At 45.2% G+C, this 19,833-nt stretch overlaps 1 protein-coding gene and 1 long non-coding RNA gene across 3 annotated transcripts in view; one reads left to right on the forward strand and one right to left on the reverse strand.

Moving 5' to 3' along the window:
- The window catches only part of LOC308616244, a 219,808-nt gene extending 211,035 nt beyond the window's left edge, over positions 1 to 8,773 (forward strand). For both annotated transcript variants that reach the window (XR_014015711.1, XR_014015712.1), the window contains 2 exons: positions 7,745 to 7,834; positions 8,518 to 8,773. This is a non-coding gene — a long non-coding RNA (uncharacterized lncRNA). The remainder of the gene's footprint in view (positions 1 to 7,744; positions 7,835 to 8,517) is intronic.
- Positions 1 to 19,833, reverse strand: part of FGF1 (fibroblast growth factor 1) — a 102,954-nt gene that overhangs the window by 14,268 nt on the left and 68,853 nt on the right. Inside the window, exon 3 of the mRNA XM_081232480.1 lies at positions 6,542 to 6,744. Coding sequence (XP_081088606.1) covers positions 6,542 to 6,710 — 169 coding nt within the window. The 5' untranslated portion in view covers positions 6,711 to 6,744. The remainder of the gene's footprint in view (positions 1 to 6,541; positions 6,745 to 19,833) is intronic.

Here is a 19,833-nt window from a genome sequence, read left to right on the forward strand (position 1 = left end):
CTGTAAGAGACAAAGTCCCCATTCTCAGGGAGCCCACTGAGGGAGAGAACCATTAAATAATTGCACAAGTAAATGTGAAGTGATAACCCCAAGGAGGGCTGCCTGGTCCACGAGGCGCTCCTCAAACGCCCTGTGTCTGAGATGGAACACGTCCTCTTTCCCTGGCCCTGTTCCTCCTCCAGGAGCCTCCCTCTCCTGGTGACACGACCATTTACTAACCTCCCCAAGTCAAGCCCTAGGAGTCAGCATGAAGCTTCTCACACCCTGCCCCCAATGCCCCTTCTCGCAGTCTGCAGCTCTCCTCTGTCATCCTGCCTGGCTTTCCTGGTATGGCGAAGTGACAAACGTCCACAGTCTGCATTGCTAATTTCCTACAGCAGTGATTTGAGCCATCGTAAAGGGATGAACCAAAAACATCTTCTCTGCAGGCCAGAAATTCCCACCAGTGGAGACCTTTGACTCAGGTCTACATTACAGCAGCCCATACACAGTCATCCAGCGTAGTTTATACCACTCCAAGCAAGGCCTTGTGTTAGGTTCTAGGAAACTGATTCTCTTGGAGGTAGGAAGAGGACACATTTTTGAAAACTTCCTTATCTTGCCCAGGGCAGATCAACTGGCTGGGGACAAAGAAAAGCTGTGGGTAGGACCTTCAAGTTGGTGGAGGAGTAAGATGTGGGAGATCACCTTCCTCCCCACAAATACATCAAAAATACATCTACATGTGGAACAGCTCCTACAGAACACCTACTAAACGCTGGCAGAAGAACACAGACTCGTAAAAGAAGAAGTAAAACTGGGACTTCCCCTGGTGGTGCAGTGGTTAAGAATCTGCCTGTCAATGCGGGGGACACGGGTTCAATCCCTGGTCTGGGAAGATCCCACATGCCGTGGAGCAACTAAGCCCGTGTGCCACAGCTACTGAGCCTGCGCTCTAGATCCCGTGTGCCACAACTACTGAAGCCCACGCGCCTAGAGCCCATGCTTCACAACAACAGAAGCCACCACACTGAGAAGCCCGTGCACCACAATGAAGAGTAGCCCCTGCTTGCTGCAACTAGAGAAAGCCCACAGGCAGCAATGAAGACCCAACGTAGCCAAAAAAAAAAAAAAAAGTAGTAAAACTGTCACTGTTTGCAGGTGACATGATACTATACATAGAGAATCCTAAACATGCTACCAGAAAACTACTAGAGCTAATCAATGAATTTGGTAGAGTAGCAGGATACAAAATTAATGCACAGCAATCTGTTGCATTCCTATACACTAACAATGAAAAATCTGACAGAGAAATTAAGGAAACACTCCCATTTACCATTGCAACAAAAAAGAGTAAAATACCTAGGAATAAACCTACATAAGGAGACCAAAGACCTGTATGCAGAAAATTATAAGACACTGATGAAAGAAATTAAAGGTGATACAGACAGGTGTAGAGATATGCCATGTTCTTGAATTGGAAGAATCAACATTGTGAAAATGACTGTACTACCCAAAGCAATCCACAGATTCACTGCATTCCCTATCAAACTACCAGTGGCATTTTTCACAGAAGTAAAACAAAAAATTGCACAATTTGTATGGAAACACGAAAGATCCCGAATAGCCAAAGCAATCTTGGGAAAGAAAAACGGAGCTGAAGGAGTCAGGCTCCCGGACTTCAGACTATATTACAAAGCTACAGTAATCAAGACAGTATGGTACTGGCACAAAAACAGAAATATAGATCAATGGAACGAGATAGAAAGCCCAGAGATAAACCCATGCACATATGGTCACCTTATCTTTGACAAAGAAGGCAAAAGTATACAGTGGAGAAAAGACAGCCTCTTCAGTAAGTGGTACTGGGAAAACTGGACAGCTACATCTAAAAGAAGGAAATTAGAGTACTCCCTAACACCATACACAAAAATAAACTCAAAATGGATTAAAGACCTAAATGTAAGGCCAGACACTATAAAACTCTTAGAGGAAAACATAGGCAGAACACTCTATGACATAAATCACAGCAAGATCCTTTTTGACCCACCTCCTAGGGAAATGGAAATAACAAAAATAAATAAATGGGACATAATGAAACTTCAAAGCTTTTGCACAGCAAAGGAAACCATAAGCAAGATGAAAAGACAACCCTCAGAATGGGAGAAAATATTTGCAAATGAAGCAACTGACAAAGGATTAATCTCCAAAATATACAAGCAGCTCATGCAGCTCAATATCAAAAGAACAAACAGCCCAATCCAAAAATGGGCAGAAGACCTAAATAGACATTTCTCCAAAGAAGATATACAGGTTGCCAACAAACACATGAAAGGGCGCTCAACATCACTAATCATTAGAGAAATGCAAATCAAAACTACAATGAGGTATCACCTCAAACCAGTCAGAATGGCCATCATCAAAAAATCTACAAACAATAAATGCTGGAGAGGGTGTGGAGAAAAGGGAACCCTCTTGCACTGTTGGTGGGAATGTAAATTGATACAGCTACTATGGAGAACAGTATGGAGGTTCCTTAAAAAACTAGAAATAGAACTACCATATGACCCAGCAATCCCACTACTGGGCATATACCCTGAGAAAACCATAATTCAAAAAGAGTCATGTACCACAATGTTCATTGCAGCTCTATTTACAATAGCCAGGACATGGAAGCAACCTAAGTGTCCATCAACAGATGAATGGATAAAGAAGATGTGGCACATATATACAATGGAATATTACTCAGCCCTTAAAAGAAATGAAACTGAGTTATTTGTAGTGAGGTGGATGGACCTAGAGTCTGTCATACAGAGTGAAGTAAGTAAGAGAAAAACAAATACTGTATGCTAACACATATATATGGAATCTAAAAAAAAAAAAAAGGTTCTGAAGAACCTAGGGGCAGGACAGGAATAAAGATGCAGACATAGAGAATGGACTTGAGGACACAGTGAGGGGGAAGGGTAAGCTGGGACTAATTGAGAGAGTGGCATGGACATATATACACTACCAAATGTAAACCTGATAGCTAGTGGGAAGCAGCCGCATAGCACAGGGAGATCAGCTCGGTGCTTTGTGACCACCTAGAGGGGTGGGATAGGGAGGGTGGGAGGGAGATGCAAGAGGGAGGAGATATGGGGATGTGTGTATACGTATAGCTGATTCACTTTGTTATAAAGCAGAAACTAACACACCATTGTAAAGCAGTTATACACCAATAAAGATGTTAAAAAAAAAAATTAAAAAAAAGGGGGCTTCCCTGGTGGCGCAGTGGTTGAGAGTCCGCCTGCCGATGCAGGGCACACGGGTTTGTGCCCCGGTCCAGGAAGATCCCACATGCCGCGGAGCAGCTGGGCCCGTGAGCCATGGCCACTGAGCCTGCGCGTCCGGAGCCTGTGCTCCGCAGTGGGAGAGGCCACAACAGTGAGAGGCCCGCGTACCACAAAAAAAAAAAAAAGAAAACAAAGGAATACCTGTGAAAGTAGGTTTTTTGTTTTTTTGTGTTTTTGCCTTGTAGAGCTGGAAGGTGTACAGTTCTACCTTGCATAATTATGTAGATTTACCTAAATATTTGATTGGCTTTTAGAAATATTCTTCCTGAAGGAAGTCTTAGAGTGTGGCTCTCTACTTCTCACCATGGCCTCCAGTCATGCTCAAACTAATGATCAAAGAATAGAAACCATTCCCTCGCCAGGCTGTGCCAACCACTCAGGGATCATCCACTCCATGCCTGCCTGGGTTGATTCTGTTTCTGAAGAAACTTGAAATTCAGAAGGATTGTGGCAGTACCATCACTGGGCAGAAGAGGGCAACAGAACCACATTTACAGGGCACATCCATGGTAGGAAGGGAGTCCTCTCGGCTGTAGGATCTCATAAGAGTTTTCAGCTTTGTCAGGCACACAAGGCAGTGCTGCTCTTCCCGTTGCACAGGTGAGGTAACTGAGCCGCAGTATTTTCCCCCAAGATGAGATAGCTGGGAACACTGGAGACTTTTACATTGCTAGACAAGAGAGAATGGTCGGAAGGGTCTTGGGGATGGGGGATGGGAAGCTGCTTTGGCAGAGCACTTTATGCAAAATGGAGAGAATGGGAATTGTCTGGCGCTGCTCCAGTTAGAAAGTGGAAGCATAGGAATATGAACTCAGGGTTTCTGTCTCTAAGTCTGGGGCCCCTGACTCTGCAGGGTCTATGTGGCTTATCCAGTTCTCCTGGCATTGACTGGTACGGGGGTGTATTTCTGCTCACTCACCCGACTTTGATTTCTGACCTCCTTGGCCCTTGTTCTTAGTTCTAGACTAAGTAAATAGGCCAATGCAACGACTCTGAATGTTGCCAGAGAGGCCTTGAATCAAAACCTGAATCTAGACCCTTGGCCTTCATGGAGGGCTGTGTTATTGAAGAGAAGAGACTAGGCAAGGTCCTTAAGTGTTGTGCTGTATCTCCATGTGCCGCGTTAACTACCTGGAAGTCGTGGTGGTGGTGGTGGTGGTGGTGACAGTGGTGCCAAGAATAGCCACACATGCTGAGTTGTTGCTCTGGGTCAGGGGACTGTGTCAAGAACTTTCACTGCGTTATCTCATGGAACCCTCCCAAGGAGCCTGTGAGGCAAGTAATATATATCATTCTTATTTTACACGTGAGAAAAGTGAGGCCAAAACAGTTAAGTAACTAGCCCAAGTTCACTTGGAAAGTAATTAATCCAGCATCACTTGTGTGCAGACCTCCTCACACACACTCCTACGCTACCATATGCTGCCCTCCAGGGCTCCTGACATCTGAGGTTGGGCAGCTGAATTCGCAGCGCTATGCAGAAGTTGTCCCAAAGTTCCATACCCAGAGTGCAGTCTATAATGTTAACAGTGAAGTCATCTACCATTTGTACAGAAATTCCAGTACTTGGAATTGTAATTGTAGCTTCTTGTTACCCCAGAATTTAATGTTTCCCAGAAGAGCCAGCTTAACGCCATGGAACATATCACCAAGGTTGTTTTTTCTCCTGGGACTTTAAGGACCAGAGAGCATTCCCATTGGTTCAGAAAGCTAAGACTTATTAGAAATGTTTAAAACCTTTGAGAAATTACAGCTTGTTCCCTTTGTGTTGTATGAGGCAGATCACATGAATTGTGTAGCTTGTCTGACACAACACAACAGACTGCAGTCTGAGTCCATTTATTTGCAGTAAACATTGCTTCTGTATGTGTTTGACCTACTCAGCGGTCTTTTTTTTTTTTGCTTCACTCTGGTACCTGTTTTGCATCGGGTATAAGGCATTCAACAGGCCCATCTGAAGACAAGCCATCAAAACCAAGCTGAAAAAATCTAACCCTGCAGCGTCCAGCCCCAACCTCAGTCTTCCTGCTTCTCATCTCAAGGGTCTGCTTGGTGGGTGGGAAGGACAGGACAGTGCCGCCTGGTTTGGTAAGCGCTGGCTTCCGTCCCCACCACCTGTGCATCTGAGGATGGAGAGTGAGCGCCACTGGGGTGGCCGTTTGTGCTTAGTGCCTGCAACCTTTGGTGCACATCTGTGAATAAGAAAGACTACCTGATATATAAACAATCACATCAAAGCCAGTGTTCTGCATTTCATTTTAAAGCCATCCTGCAGCAACCTTAATTTCCACCCGTGCTATTCTGTGTCTCCTGATTTCATCCATACGTTCCTTCTCTTGGTGCGTGACATGTCTGACCCTTCAGACCCTCTCATCAGGGACCAGATCTGACTTCTGGCTCCTCTCCAGCATCTAATGCCTTGGTGGTGCTCAGGGAATCCCTGAGCACATCACGGTAGGACCCAGACACCTAACATCAAACATAACACACCACCGCCAGAAGTACTAAAGCAGAACGAAGAAATTTTTTTTCTTAGATAGTCGAGGAGATTCTTTTCTCCAAGGTCATACCTCCATTTATCAACACCATCTGGGAGCTGGGCTGGCAGGAAAGCCCGGAAGAGATAGTCGGCCTTTGGCTGGAATCGCTCTTGCCCTTTGGTTTCTATAAGGTCTGGAGAATGACTTCACTCCTCCCGGTTACCCCCAAACACATCTGCACGATATGCAGAGTGAGAGCGGCACAATTTATGATGTGTGAGACTACGATTATGAACTAGGATTTCACAAATCAAGCCCAGTAGGAAGATAACCTGGAGAGTCAGTTAACTTGAAATTGAGCCCATGTCTTTGTGGGGGGTTTACCGGCCCTGCCCCATGTGGCCCTTCCTGTCATGGAGCGAGCAGGGCCCTGGGGACCAGACCTCTCGCTAGTTACAGAAATCTGGAACAACTGAACATTGGTAGCCGGTCTGATCTCACAGCAGTTGTGTTAGGTCAACAGAGAGTCCTCTTCAACTCTTGAAATAGGACCTCTTTAGGCAGGCTGTAGCCTTCACAACTCCCCCTTTTCCACACCTAGACCCTTTACACCTTGTTCCCCCTGCCTCTGAGTGTGTCATGCTTGCATAGAGCCTTGGGGAAGCGGGTACAGCCCTTCTTTAGCTATCCTCCCTTCTTCCGTCCTTGACTAAGGGAAGGCACCAGAAAGGTGAGGTGGGTGCTTACTGTGCTGGTCACTCCTGTCCCTTGTCCCATCCACTGTGCCATCTGGAAGGATCCTCAGGAAGTGGCCCCCGTTGCTACAGTAGAGGAGTTTGGGCTGCTTGTAATTCCCTGGAGGCAGGTTAAACTTCTCGGTCAGGGCTGTGAAGGTTGTGATTTCCCCTTCAGCCATGGCTGAGCAGCTCCTGGTTATGGCGCTTTCAAGGCTGTAAGAAATTAAACAACCTTGTAGAATGTTCTTCCAGCGAAGGTGCAGCATGCACTTTCAAGAAGGGAAGGAGAGCCTCAGGGCACAGGCTCCTGGGCGGGTGGTAACCACAGACTGCCCAGGTGCTGTCCACAGTAAACAGGCCTGTGCCGTGGCCAGTGGTTAAGGAAGGATGGTCCCTGGTAGGGGAGGGATTTTCAGGCATGTCTCACTTCCCAATTGGACACAGCTCTGGACCAGGCTGTGTGTTTTTTAGAACATCAAATTTGATCATTTGGCGGAGAGGAAAAAGAATAATGTTTTGGTCCCTCCTTCTGATCCACACACATCCTCAAATTAAATGCCGAAGTTGCACTAAAATAACACTCGGGGTCTGGCTGAAACCCACAAATGCCGAGAGGCCAGCACTGAGGTTGTGCCCTCCACCCTCCCACTGTTTTGGCCAGGTGCTGAGGCCCTTGTATGGAGATAGCCCCGGGAGCTTGGGCATGGGAGACCCATGGGGAAGGCGGGGGCGGGGTAGGTGGCGGTGAGGGGCATTTCCGAGACAGCCAACAGTTAATTTGTAAAGGGCAGTTCTGGGTTTACTGGTGGGAACAGAACCAGAGCTGGAGAAGAAGGCATGTGGAGGTGTTCAGTGGGGTTATTAAAGGGCAGTCACTGCCAAAGGACATTTTATGGGGCGGAGCATTTTGAAGGTTCTGCTAGCAGCTGCCTGAGTCCACAGCTGCCTGTATATCATCAGATCACACAGGGAAGACGGTAGTCTGTTCCTAGGACCAAGGCCATCTTCCTCCTAATTATTTTCTAATGAGACATACTTACTGTTGACACAGAAACCACTGTACTGCCTATTATAATCCTCTAATGTTGTAGATACCCTCTAGATACAAATTTATATTTTTAGTGTAAAAATGCATCAGTGACACCGCTGAGGACTAAAAAGCAAAGCCAATAAACTTTAGTATTTTAAAATATCTACTTACCCCACCATTTAGGAGAATGAATTGGTGCTGACTACAAGGACTGTACAAGAAAGAGGTGAAGAAGAGACTGGAAAACCAACATGAGAACTTCATCTTACAAGAGTGAGTAGGTGCTAATTGTACACGTTGATTATCGAGTGGCCTTACCATAATAATGATCATCATCATCATGAACATATTGTGGGCTGCAAGTTAACTCATGTCCTCCTCACCATAATTCTTTGAGGCAGATGCTAATGTTATCCTCATTTTTTTTTTTTTTTTTTTTTTTTTGCGGTACGCGGGCCTCTCACTGTTGTGGCCTCTCACGTTGCGGAGCACAGGCTCCAGACACGCAGGCCCAGCGGCCATGGCTCACAGGCCCAGCCGCTCGGCGGCATGTGGGATCTTCCCGGACCGGGGCACGAACCCGTGTCCCCTGCATCGGCAGGTGGACTCTCAACCACTGTGCCACCAGGGAAGCCCCTGTCCTCGTTTTTTTATAAAGTGAAACCAAAGCTTACAGCTGCTCAGTGGCCTGTCCAAGGTCAACAGCTAGTAAGTGAGCCTCAAAAGGGGTCTGTTGAAAGAAAGCCCTAACTTGCCTTTAATCGCCATGACAAGGTTACGTGACTTCACTGGTACCGCAGTAGTATTTTTAGAAGTGGGGATTTTACCCATTGCCTGGCACGTGCATCTGCCCCCATGACCTGATCATTCATTAAGTTACTCATTTGTGACCCAGGTATTGGCTGTCACCACCAACAGCCTCTCCTTTTGCCCCCATGCATCTCTTCATTTCCCAGAGAACCCAAGTCACCAGGTGTTAGGAGCCCTGTGAACTTGACGGAAGGCCAGCCAGCCTCCTGCATTTCTCACACTCCCCATGCACGCATCCTTGGAGCGGCCTCATGGAGCTGCTTGCATAGAAGGTAATTCCATCAGAAACCAAGGGAGCAATTTGGGTGATTTGTCCTGGTGACTTTGGAATTAGGGTTCATGTTGGAAGCCTCCATGTGTTTCCTCTGCTCTAGGCATTTTAATGCGTCTAGTACATCTCTCCCAGTCTACAGCCACAAGGGCTGTGGTTTGAAGTCCCTCCAAGGCCCCCTAAAGAGAGTTTTGCATACACCATATAAACTATCTTTAAAGTCAGACCACTCCAAATATCCCCTTCACATATGGTGAAACTCTGTCCGGCCCTTTTCACATAGTCCAATAACAGATGGAAAATTAATTTCATATACATCAGTTTCATAGGGCAGACTGCAGAGTTCACCTTGCACAGCGCTTTGCATTTCTTTCCCACACCCTCACTCTCTCTTCCAAAGCCCTCTCTTTTTCCACAAGCCTCTGAGTCTCTGTGCCCACCTCTGTCTCTCTCACTCTCTCTCATTGTCTCTGTACTCAGTCCTTTTCCGTCCCAGCCTTTCAGTCTTCCTCTCCCTCCACTTCCTCCTCCGCTCCATTCTGGATCCCCTCAATGTAAAGCAATTTAGTGCTTCCAAACATGGGCATCTTCACCCATCACCTCTCATTAGCATACAACAATGATCCTTCTTCCTTAAATTACAGCTAAGAGATAATCCATATTTTTTGTTCCATCAGTTTTTTGTTTTTTCAAGCACTTATTGAGTACTTAATTTGGTATAGGAGAAAATAATCATATACTGGTGGTGACCATTTCACTGTACAAAGAGCCATTTGTGTTGTCCATCTTAGATGGGCAGAATTTTGTTTCTTGCTGTCCCTGGATTTTCTCAAATGGAGGTCCCCATTAGCCCTGGTTGTGCAGCAATTGCGTGGTGAGGACAGCCTCCCTTCTAGATCCAGCACCCGTGGGGAGTCTCCATTAAGTTGGTTTCTACATGTTGTACATGGATTTGGCTCTGCCCATTTACATTCTTTCTTCCATCCCACTGGGATGAAGGGAACAGATGCACCAAAAGACTGGCCAAAGTTGGAGGCATGAGTTCTGGCCAAGAATTATACTGATGCTCACATTCATATGTGTGTAAACCATGAAGCTAAAGGCCTTCTGTCAGAGGCCGGCGGGCATCCCCTCCCCCTTGATTGCATTGCAACCTGGGGTTATACAAGCCCATGCCTCTGTTCTCTGCCTGCTCCCCCCAGTAAGAGGGACAGTGATGGTGTGGCTGCACTGACTTCAGATTTCTTCCGTCGCCCTTAAGTTCAGATCCATACCTGAAACCTGAAAGTGACTTGCTGATGCCTGAAAATAAGCCTTGTGTCAATGTGAATTCGATAGACTGTATCAGTGGGATTATGAATCAGCCAAAACATACAAAAAAATGAAATCTCTTTTTGTTGGTGAAGGGAACTGCAGAGGCACAAAATTTCCCTCCCCCCGTTTAGCTTTATTTACAATTTACCTATATTTTTAGCAGTGGTTGGTCCAGAGTTCCTTGCCAATCTAGTACTGTTAAAGGATACGAATGAAGGAAGTATATGACATGATAACGTGATAAAACCATTAGGCAGCAGCCTTACCGGACCCTTGGGGATTTTCACAAATTGCTCTAACAAATGAATCCATTAACTATGTGAAATCAGGCATTGAGCATAATTTATAAGCCCTGCTTGTGGTTATTAGTATTATCTTTTTGTTGGCTGTCAGGGGAAGGGGTTATCTGTGTGTGTGTTGGGAGATGGTAAAGACCAAGCCAAATGGACTCCATGTCATCGTCGTGTGCTAAGCCCAGCCCTCTGAGATTTGGGGCCCTGGGGAGATTTTTCTGGACTTACCAGTGACACTAAAGTGAGGGGAACACCAAGCCTATTGGAACGTCCATGTTAAGCCTGATATTTTGTTAGCTGTAGCCTCTGGAAGAGATCCTGAACTCTGACACATGGACAGGATGTTAAGTATACGCTCTCATGCAGGAATACAAGAGTCACTTTTCAGTGTGGGAGAGTGAGCAACACTATACAGCCCCAGCTGCACACAAATTGGCTCTGGGAGCCTGGGCAAGTCATTTGTTCCTTCCGAGATGTTTCCTCTAATAATCCCCACCCTGCCTACCTCAGAATTGTCTGAAGGATTAACTGGGCACAGTATTCATAACACTACTTGGAAAGTTTACAACTGTGACCTGACCTCTAGGAGATACGAGTAAGTGGTTTTGTTGAACTAGTTGAATCCTGTTGTGGTCTAGGTCAGCTGCGATTGAATGCTTAATTTAAAATAATTTTTTCAGTTGGTATGGAAATAGAGTTTTTCCTTCCCTCTCATATTTGGCAGAAATTAGCTAAGCCCCTCCTCCCTCGTCATTTAAGCCACAAACATAGTAGAGAAGATGGAGGAGGCAAAGGTAAGCCATCATTATGTAAGAGAGAACCCAGGTCACTGTTTCAGACTCAGTTCTCAGTTTATCGACAGTTATCGAAGGAATGTTTGTGAAGCTTGCTGTTTCTAGGACACGTTAGTGTTCAATTTGGCCCTGGTGGCTAGGTCAGAAGGGAAGACGTGGTTCTAAGAATCAAAGGAAGGCAAACAGTGATGTTTATTTTTTTAATTTTGTTTTTAACTCCTGTCACTGCTTAAGCAATGCAGAATACCCATGAAGGAGGATATTTTGCAAAGTATATTAAGCCACTGAAGGTAGATGTGTAGGCATCCGTTAAGGTGATAATTGGGTATGTGTCCTCAAACCCAGCATATGTAAAACAGATCTCACCTTTGGTCTCAAATATGCCCTAAGTCCTTGATCCTGTATCTTTGAATGGAATCACCCAAAAGCCTTAACTCTGCCTTAGAGATATTAATTAAACTTAGAATTTGATAAGTCAAATATGCATGTTTAAACGTTAAGGGTAACTACTAAAAGAAAAGAAATAAAATGTATTAATTCCAGTTAGCAACTGGTAGGGATAAGGGAAAAGAGGTGAAATAAATAAAATTGTACTTATCCAAAGGAATCTAGAAAAAAGAGAAGAATAATAGAAATGTTTTTAAAAATTGCTCATAATTACGTGGCAGAAATAAATTCAAATACATTTATAATCACAATAAATGTAAATGGGCTAAATTTACTAGCTACTGGATTTTTTAAAAATCCATCTACACTCTGATTATAAGAGACACATTTAAAACATGAGGACACAGAAAGGTTAAAAGCAAAAGAATGAAAAACAGACACACACACACAAAAATGGACACCAGATGTTAACAAAAAACTAAACGTTGGTATGGCAATATTAATATATAAAGTAGGTCTAAGACAAAAAGAATGATCAGGAATAAAAGGGATCACTGCATAATGGTAAGTGGATCAGTTCAACAGAAAGATATAAAAATTCTAAACGTGTATACTTAATGACATAGCCTCAAAATATATAAAGTGAAAATTGACAGATACATAAAGAGAAGTTGTTGACCAATTCACAATGACGGTGGGGGGTTTTAACACATTTCTGTCATAAATGATAGAGCAAACAGACAAGAAAATATTAAGGATGTGGAAGATCGAAATACGCAATTAACATGTTTAATGGAATGAACCATGTAAGAGAACCCTGCACCCCACAATTAGTCAACACCGTTCTTCCCAAGGACACATGGAGCATTTACAAAAATTGACCATGTACAAGGTCATAAGGCAAGACTCAGCACAAATAGAATTCATTTTGTTGAGACTATGCTTTGATTCGAGTAGAAATCACTCCCACCCATCTCACTGGTGACAAAGCCCTTTCATCTGTCCCTCTTTAATGTCTCCTAGCATCACCCTCCCTACTCCATTCTCACTGTGCTGCCTGAGTGCAGGTGCTACACCTTCTCTCACCTGGGCTGCTGAGGCAGGCAGCAGTGGCCTCTCTTCTCCAGCACTGCTCTCTTCCAGTCCACTTTCCACCCTGCTGCCAGGGACCCTTCTAACATGTGAAAATGAGTATCCCTCTCCTGCTGAAGATCTTTGACTGTGTCAGTGGGTTCCCTGCTGCCGTCAAGATAAAACCCAGACCCCACCATGCCCTGTAAGGCTTTCCTCATCTGGTCTCCACCTAATCTTGTTGCCTTTTCTCTTATTGGCCTGCTCTTCTTGGAGTCCCCCCCATACCCTCACACTCACCCAGCCACGTTCTCTCTCTCCCCCTGCCTCCACCCTTCCACCATTGCCTTTCTAAGTCATACTCATCCTTCAGGAATTCGTCTCAGATATTTCCTCCTCCAGAAAGCCTGCTTGGACACACCCCCAGCCCTGACATCCCTGCTCGTCCTCCATTCCACACACACCAGTTCACATTAGTTGATTCCCTAATGCTCCCATAGCAGCATTCCATTCACTCTGTCGCAGCACTGGGTGTAGTGGCTGTGTATATTCCCTACTTAAAGCCTTCATTGGTTTCCTGTTGCTCTGGGATAAAGACTAAGGCCAGAACAAGGCCTGCGGGGCTCTGGGAGGACCAGCCCTGGCCTCTTCTCTGCCTCATTACTCATCTCTGCAAACTAGCCTTCCACTTCCTTGAAACCATGCATTCCCGCCTACCTGCCGACCTTTTCCTACACTGTTCCCTCTCTCTGGAGCGCTGTTCCTCTCCTCCTCCTCTTTACCCCACTCACCTGGTTAACTCCTACTTTTTCTTCAAGTCTTAGTTCAGTTGTCAGTTCCTCAAGGAAGCCTTGCCTGACTTCCCTTAATTGGATCAGGTTCCTCGCGTTCTCACCGGACCATTCAACATTTCCTCAGAGCTCTTATTTCAGTTTCTAATTGCACCTCCGTTCTTGTGATTATTTAATTCATGTCTCTCTTCATGACTGAGCTGTCAGCTACATGACAGTACAGACCAGTCTGCCTTACTCACCATGGGCTCCTAGTATCTGGTAAAATGCCTGGCACTGAATGGGCATTTGATAGATATTTGTTGGGAGCGTGAATAAATATAGTTTACCTATATTTGCTTGACTGTCTCCTTCATTAGTCTCTGAGGCCCTGAACAGACACTGTGCCTTTTCTTTCTAGACCCAGCCCTTAGCAGGTGGCTGCACGTCATCAGTGTCTTGTGTACATTTGTTGATCGAATACCAGGCCAATCCCTTCTCGGGAGACTCTCATGGAAACCTATTATCAGGACACCTAATTAGAAGATGATGTCCTACAGGTCTTAACAGAGTAGCTAAGCCAAGAGCACACATGTAGTTTAATTGGGTTCCAATTAGGGCTGGAATATCCTCCCCTGCTGGGTTAAAAGCAGGGCCAAACCTAGTTCCCATCTTGTAGAAGATACTTCCTTACTTCTTCAAAGGAAATATTAAGGAAATAAAGAATCTAAAGGAAGGGGTCAGACCCTTGGGTCTCAAGTCTGACCTCCTTATCTGACCAAGAGAAAGTTGGTAGGGTCTGGAAAAAAGTTCCAGGTGTTGTTATTTCTGCCAGGGAGTATCAGGTTGGCAGGGACCCACTTCATTCCTCTGGTGAGGAAAGGGAGTGTGTTCTTCTTTCTTTTCTTCCTGCTCCACCCTTGGTGATCTGCACCTGGTCTGAGGAAGGAATGGAGTCATGGCTGACTGGCTTGGCTATCACTTCCGCATGCTCCTCCTAAGGCAGCTCTGTTCCATGAGCTGAAATCTCATCTTCCAAAGTTAGCAGTAAACTATGGACATGGCCGTGGGATGGACTTGACAGTGGTGTGTAGGAGGTGGCTCCTACAAGTTTCCGAAAGCCAATTATTAAATATTCATGAATTTTGCGAGCCAGTTGTTGAACCATTAGTAGCTTGAAATTGGCCCCAGTGGGAGTATTTATACCACAGAGAGTGGCAAATGCTGTAAGTCAAGGCTTTTTGTTTTCTTTCTCTCTCTATTCTTCCTTTTCTCTGCCTCCCTCCTGCCCTCCCTCCCTTCCTTCCTTCTTTTTTTCCTCTGACTGCTAAACTCAGGTTGGAGTCCTGGCTGGACACTCACTAGCAAATTACTCAGAGCCTCAGTTTCCTCATCTCCAGAATGGGGCCCCATAACTGTAGCTATTGCACAGAGTTCTATAAGTCTTAAAAGATAATGCATGCAAAGTGCTGAGCCCAGCACTTGAAAACTTGTAAGCATTCAATAGACGTTAGCTTGATTATCAGCCTCTGTATATCTTATTGTTTAGTTTTGCCAGTCATCCGTGCTATTGACTTAGGACTGAACAAACTTGATTTTTAACATTTAGTGATATTTTAGCAATATTTGAAAATATCATTTTCTAAGTGATAGGGTAGAATTTTTCCTTATCACTGATGTACAGTGAAGCTCTCTTCTCATTTGCTTAGGTGCTATGATATACTAGTGACCAAGTCTCAGTATATTTCTTGGGTTTGTGTGTGTTACTGTCCACGATGACAGAGAACCTATGGGGTCAGTAGTCTTCGTTTCCTGTTCTTTAATTTAGGATCCTTCTAATCCTTAAGAACCCCAAAGTCACGGAGAATAAACTGTCCCCTGGCTTCCAGAATCAGGTATTATATCAGGGAGATCAAGATGTCATACTCGGGCTTCCCTGATGGCACAGTGGTTAAGAATCCGCCTGCCGGGCCTCCCTGGTGGCGCAGTGGTTGAGAGTCCGCCTGCCGATGCAGGGGACACGGGTTCGTGCCCCGGTCTGGGAGGATCCCATATGCCGCGGAGCGGCTGGGCCCGTGAGCCATGGCCGCTGGGCCTGCGCATCCGGAGCCTGTGCTCCACAACGGGAGAGGCCACAACAGTGAGAGGCCCGCATACCGCAAAAAGAAAAAAAAAAAAAAAGAATCCGCCTGCCAATGCAGGGGACACGGGTTTGAGCCCTGGTCTGGGAAGATCCCACATGCTGAGGAGCAACTAAGCCTGTGCGCCACAACTACTGAGCCTGTGCTCTAGAGCCTATGAGCCACAACTGCTGAGCGTGTGTGCCACAGCTACTGAAACATGTGCGCCTAGAGCCCATGCTCCGCAACAAGAGAAGCCACCGCAGTGAGAATCCTGTGCACTGCAATGAAGAGTAACCCCTGCTTGCCGCAACTAGAGAAAGCCCGTGCGCAGCAACGAAGACCCAAGGCAGCCAATAAATAAATTTATTAAAAAAAAAAAAAGATGTTATACTCTGGTTGACAACTTCTACTTAGGGCCTGCCAGATGTCCTGGAAATTTACAAAAGAAAAGAAGGGGGAGAAAAGGAAAAGAAAAAGAAAGGCCTGAAATCCCTAATCTGTAATTCTGAAATGCAAAAGGCTCTGAATACCAGAAGTCCTTTCATAACTCAAATATGGCAAAACCTGACCCAGACTGTCCTGAGACTATTTAAAGTCTTTATTTATTCTACTTCGTGTTAATATTTATATAATCTGGTGCAGAGGTACTGACATGCTTGATTATAGGCTACTAGATCAGCGTCTACTGGAGTTGTTCTATAATATACAGTATACATACCATACTACCTTTCTAAAATCCCCCAAATTCTGGATTCTGAAACATAGCTAGCCCCAAGTCTTTTCAAATAAGGAATTCTGGACCTGTAATAGAAATCACAGTGTCTGCCTTTAAGGAGTTTATAGTTTGGCCCATACCAGACTCATCAAGCTGTGCTTCGGATAAGAGGGGCATAGATGCTTAGACAGAGTGTAGCTGACAGGAAGTAGGGGATGTTCATCTAATTGGGCTGTGTCACCCAACTGCTCAATCCCAGCCTTAGTTCTCATACTCCTCAATGAAGAGTAGAAGATATGAGCAGACATATACATTCTGAAGACTCTCCTCCAATATCCTTCATTCCTTCCCTTGATTATGGGTCTTTAATCCTCTGCAGTCTGGCTTATCCACCCCTAGAACACTTCCCCCATAGAGCCTCATTTAGTTGGAGGTCAGGAATTCTTTTAAGTGCTTAGAGAAAACAGCCTCCATTCCAGAGGAAAAACAGAGCGCTCCCTGGTGCAGCGGTGTGCTCTGCGGGCCCCAGTTCTGTTTGAACTTTAATGGTACACCCCGGGCCAGAGCATCCTGCAGGCACTTAGTCATCCTGAAGACCTGCACACATCTTCAACGGAAATACCCTTCCTGCAGACTGACGCTTTAAAGCCCTGGGGCTTCGAGCCAAATGCAAAGTGATTCTGCAGGGGCTCTGGCAGGCCTCGCCCCCTTAGTCTAGCCTTCTCTTACTGGTGTGTCTCCAAAAATCTTTTGAATCTGTTGTGCAAGTTACAGTCTCCAGAACCAGCCCAGCAAGGACATTCCTTTCTTGAAATCAGCAGACCTTCCAGCTCATAGAAAGAGAGTCTGTTTGCTGAGTCTTTTTTTTCCTTCTCTCCTGACCTAGAAAATTTGACTTCTCCAAACTCAGTCTTTTGAAGCATGTGTTTGTTATCTCTTTGGAAATACTGAGGGCTTGCCCTACCATATGTTTCCCAATAGCCTCCTATGGACGTACCCATAAATAATAAAATGTGTCCATAAATAATAAAATAGTGACCTTTTCTCGAGCATTTACTGTGTACCAGGTACTGTCTTAAGTGCTTTACATACATTATTTTTCTTTTTTAATTTAATAACTTTACTGGAGTATAATTGCTTTACAATGTTGTGTTAGTTTCTGCTGTATGACGAAGTGAATCAGCTATATGTATACATATATCCCCATATCCCCTCCCTCTTGCGCCTCCCTCCCTCCCACCCTCCCTATCCCACTCCTCTAGGTGGTCACAAAGCATTGAGCTGATCTCTCTGTGTTACATACATTATTTTAATTAATCTCAAAGAAATTCTGTTAGGCAGGCACTGCTATTTTTCCTTCTTTGTTTTTATAGGCTGGGAGGTAAATGAATAGAGTAATATTTTCTTTTTTTTTTTTTTTTAGAGTAATATTTTCTATGCAGTGATCTACCCTAGCCAGTTTGATGTCCCAGAGTTTAATTAACAGAACAGGGGAGCTGCCCTGACCTGAACTCAAGGTATTGCTTTTTTATTCCGCATTTTGCAGTTGAGGACACCAAGGCTCAGAGAGCTGCAGATAATTTGTCTAAGGTCACACAGCTACATAAATGTGAAAGCTGAGAGCTGAAGGGAGGCTTTTCTGACTCCAGAGTCTGTGATTTGAATTGCCAAAGAAATGTGGGAAAGAGAATAAAATGCCCCTTGGACTGAGTGTTCCTTAGCTTTTGTACTCGTTTTACTCCACCAGCCTCCATAGGTCACAAAGCCTCATGGCCTGGGTTCTGCAGGAGGTACTTCTTTTCCTCGAATGAAGTCTTTGCAAGTTTCTGCCTTGACACATGACTGTCGTCTTCCACAGTGGTACAGTGGCCCCCATCAGCACTTTCCTGATTGTCACTGTGATGCTTCCCCAAAATGACCCAGTGTTGGCCAAGACTGTCTTGGCTTTTGTCACGGCAGGGTCATTTGCCTTTGCTTTTAAAGGGGCTGGGGTGAGGCCAGAGGCCACTGGGTAAACTGAGTGAAAGATCTTCCTTCTTGACTGGGTTGGAAAGGCCATGAAAAAGGGAAGTTCTCATAGACACGGCTTTTGGTTTCTCCTGTGTCTTTAACTACTTGCATGACCAGGCAAGTCATTTAATCTCTGTGATCCTCATCTGTAAAAGGAAGCCGTTACGAGGACCGATCCATCATGGGGCCATGAGGAAGGAATAGAGTGAGGCCTGGGAGGGGGCCTTGCAATGTAGTGAGTGCTTTGGAAATAGAAGGTATCATGAATGTTATTAATAAGAGCCTATGTTTTAGCATGTTGATTATTTACATTTTTATAACACTTGGGGTTTCACAAAGCATTTTATATGCGTAAACAAGCATCTTGGAGTGTCTGTTGTATAGACTCTACATTAGGTACTTGATAATCATTTCGTATTTGCTCTTCCTGCTGTTATACCGGATGGATAAACAGCTCTCCTTTTTCTTTAGCCAAGAGAACCGGGGCGCCCAGAGGCTGACGGCTTATCAAAGCAAATCTGTGGCTTAGCCAAGAATAAAACCCTCCGTCCCAAGACATCAGTTTATCCTGCTGCCTCTCCATGGGGCAGCCTCGTTTCCAAGGGCCCCATGCTCACTCAAAACTTCCAAAAATAAAAAAGACAAAACTCCCATTTCTGCCAGAGAGAGATATCCAAGCATCTCTGGAAAAAGAGTTAGCAGTCCTGGCGTGCGGTTTTGTGTTGTAAGGTGCTTGGATACGAAAGAGGAACTGTAAACCCCATGGAACTCATTTCACATGTCAGAGTCTATTCTGGATCTTGAAAGCGGGCCACGGAGGCCCCAGCTGTGCCTTAAGAGCTACATTCCTGCAGAGGCGTCCAGCACCATGCAGGAAGTGGGCGGGGGAGGGGGGCCCAGGATTCGCAAAGGGACCCAGTGGGTGTCACAGCCGAAGGGCAGGAAGAAAAGAATCCCCCACCCCAGCCTTCCAGGGCCTAGTTTTTGCAGAGCCTGCATCAGGACATATAAAACTTGTTTCCTTCTGCATTATTTCTTTTTTAAGGACTTTGGCTATTTTTTAGAGGTTCCTTTCACTTGCCAATTCTCTTTGATCCCACATGAAAAGTCCAAAAGGGACCAGTCTTCAGTTTGCACTGTTTGCCCTGTTTCAGCACATCTGATAGCTCTCGGGTCCTGTGACCAGGTCACTGTCACTGGTATTCCACACACAGGTCCACATGCAGCTCGGCTATTGGCAGGAACCAGGTGGGCTTTATGGGAAGGAGATGGAGCAAGAGAGCATCACCACTGAAGGCCCCGAGAAATGACTGGTGTTTGATAAGGGGTGAAAGAGCTTGGAAGTGAGTTGAAATCTTCTATCCAAGAAGCTCAGCTAAGAGATCAATCTGCCCCTGGTATCTAGCATCTCCAGGGATGTGCACATTGCAGTCGAGATGCCATTTATCAGAAAAATCACAATGATAGCCCGGGACCAATAATGAGGACAGTACACTCATATGTCAAACATGGCCTCACGGGAGTTGTCTTTAATTTTGGCAGGTAGCTGGAAACATGGTTTGCCCTCATCCCTTCTGCTCTTCATGGTTTCTCTCCTTGTTTATTTCTTTTCTTCTAACTGACCTTTCAAAGCCATTAATATCCTCCACCACCCACTGCTCCTCTCTCATGTTTTAGAGATCAAAGCACCATTAGGTTGGGTGGAGTGGTTTGA

This window comes from Mesoplodon bidens (assembly GCF_964165515.1).
Source record: "Mesoplodon bidens genome assembly, chromosome: 4".
Lineage (NCBI taxonomy): Eukaryota > Metazoa > Chordata > Mammalia > Artiodactyla > Ziphiidae > Mesoplodon > Mesoplodon bidens.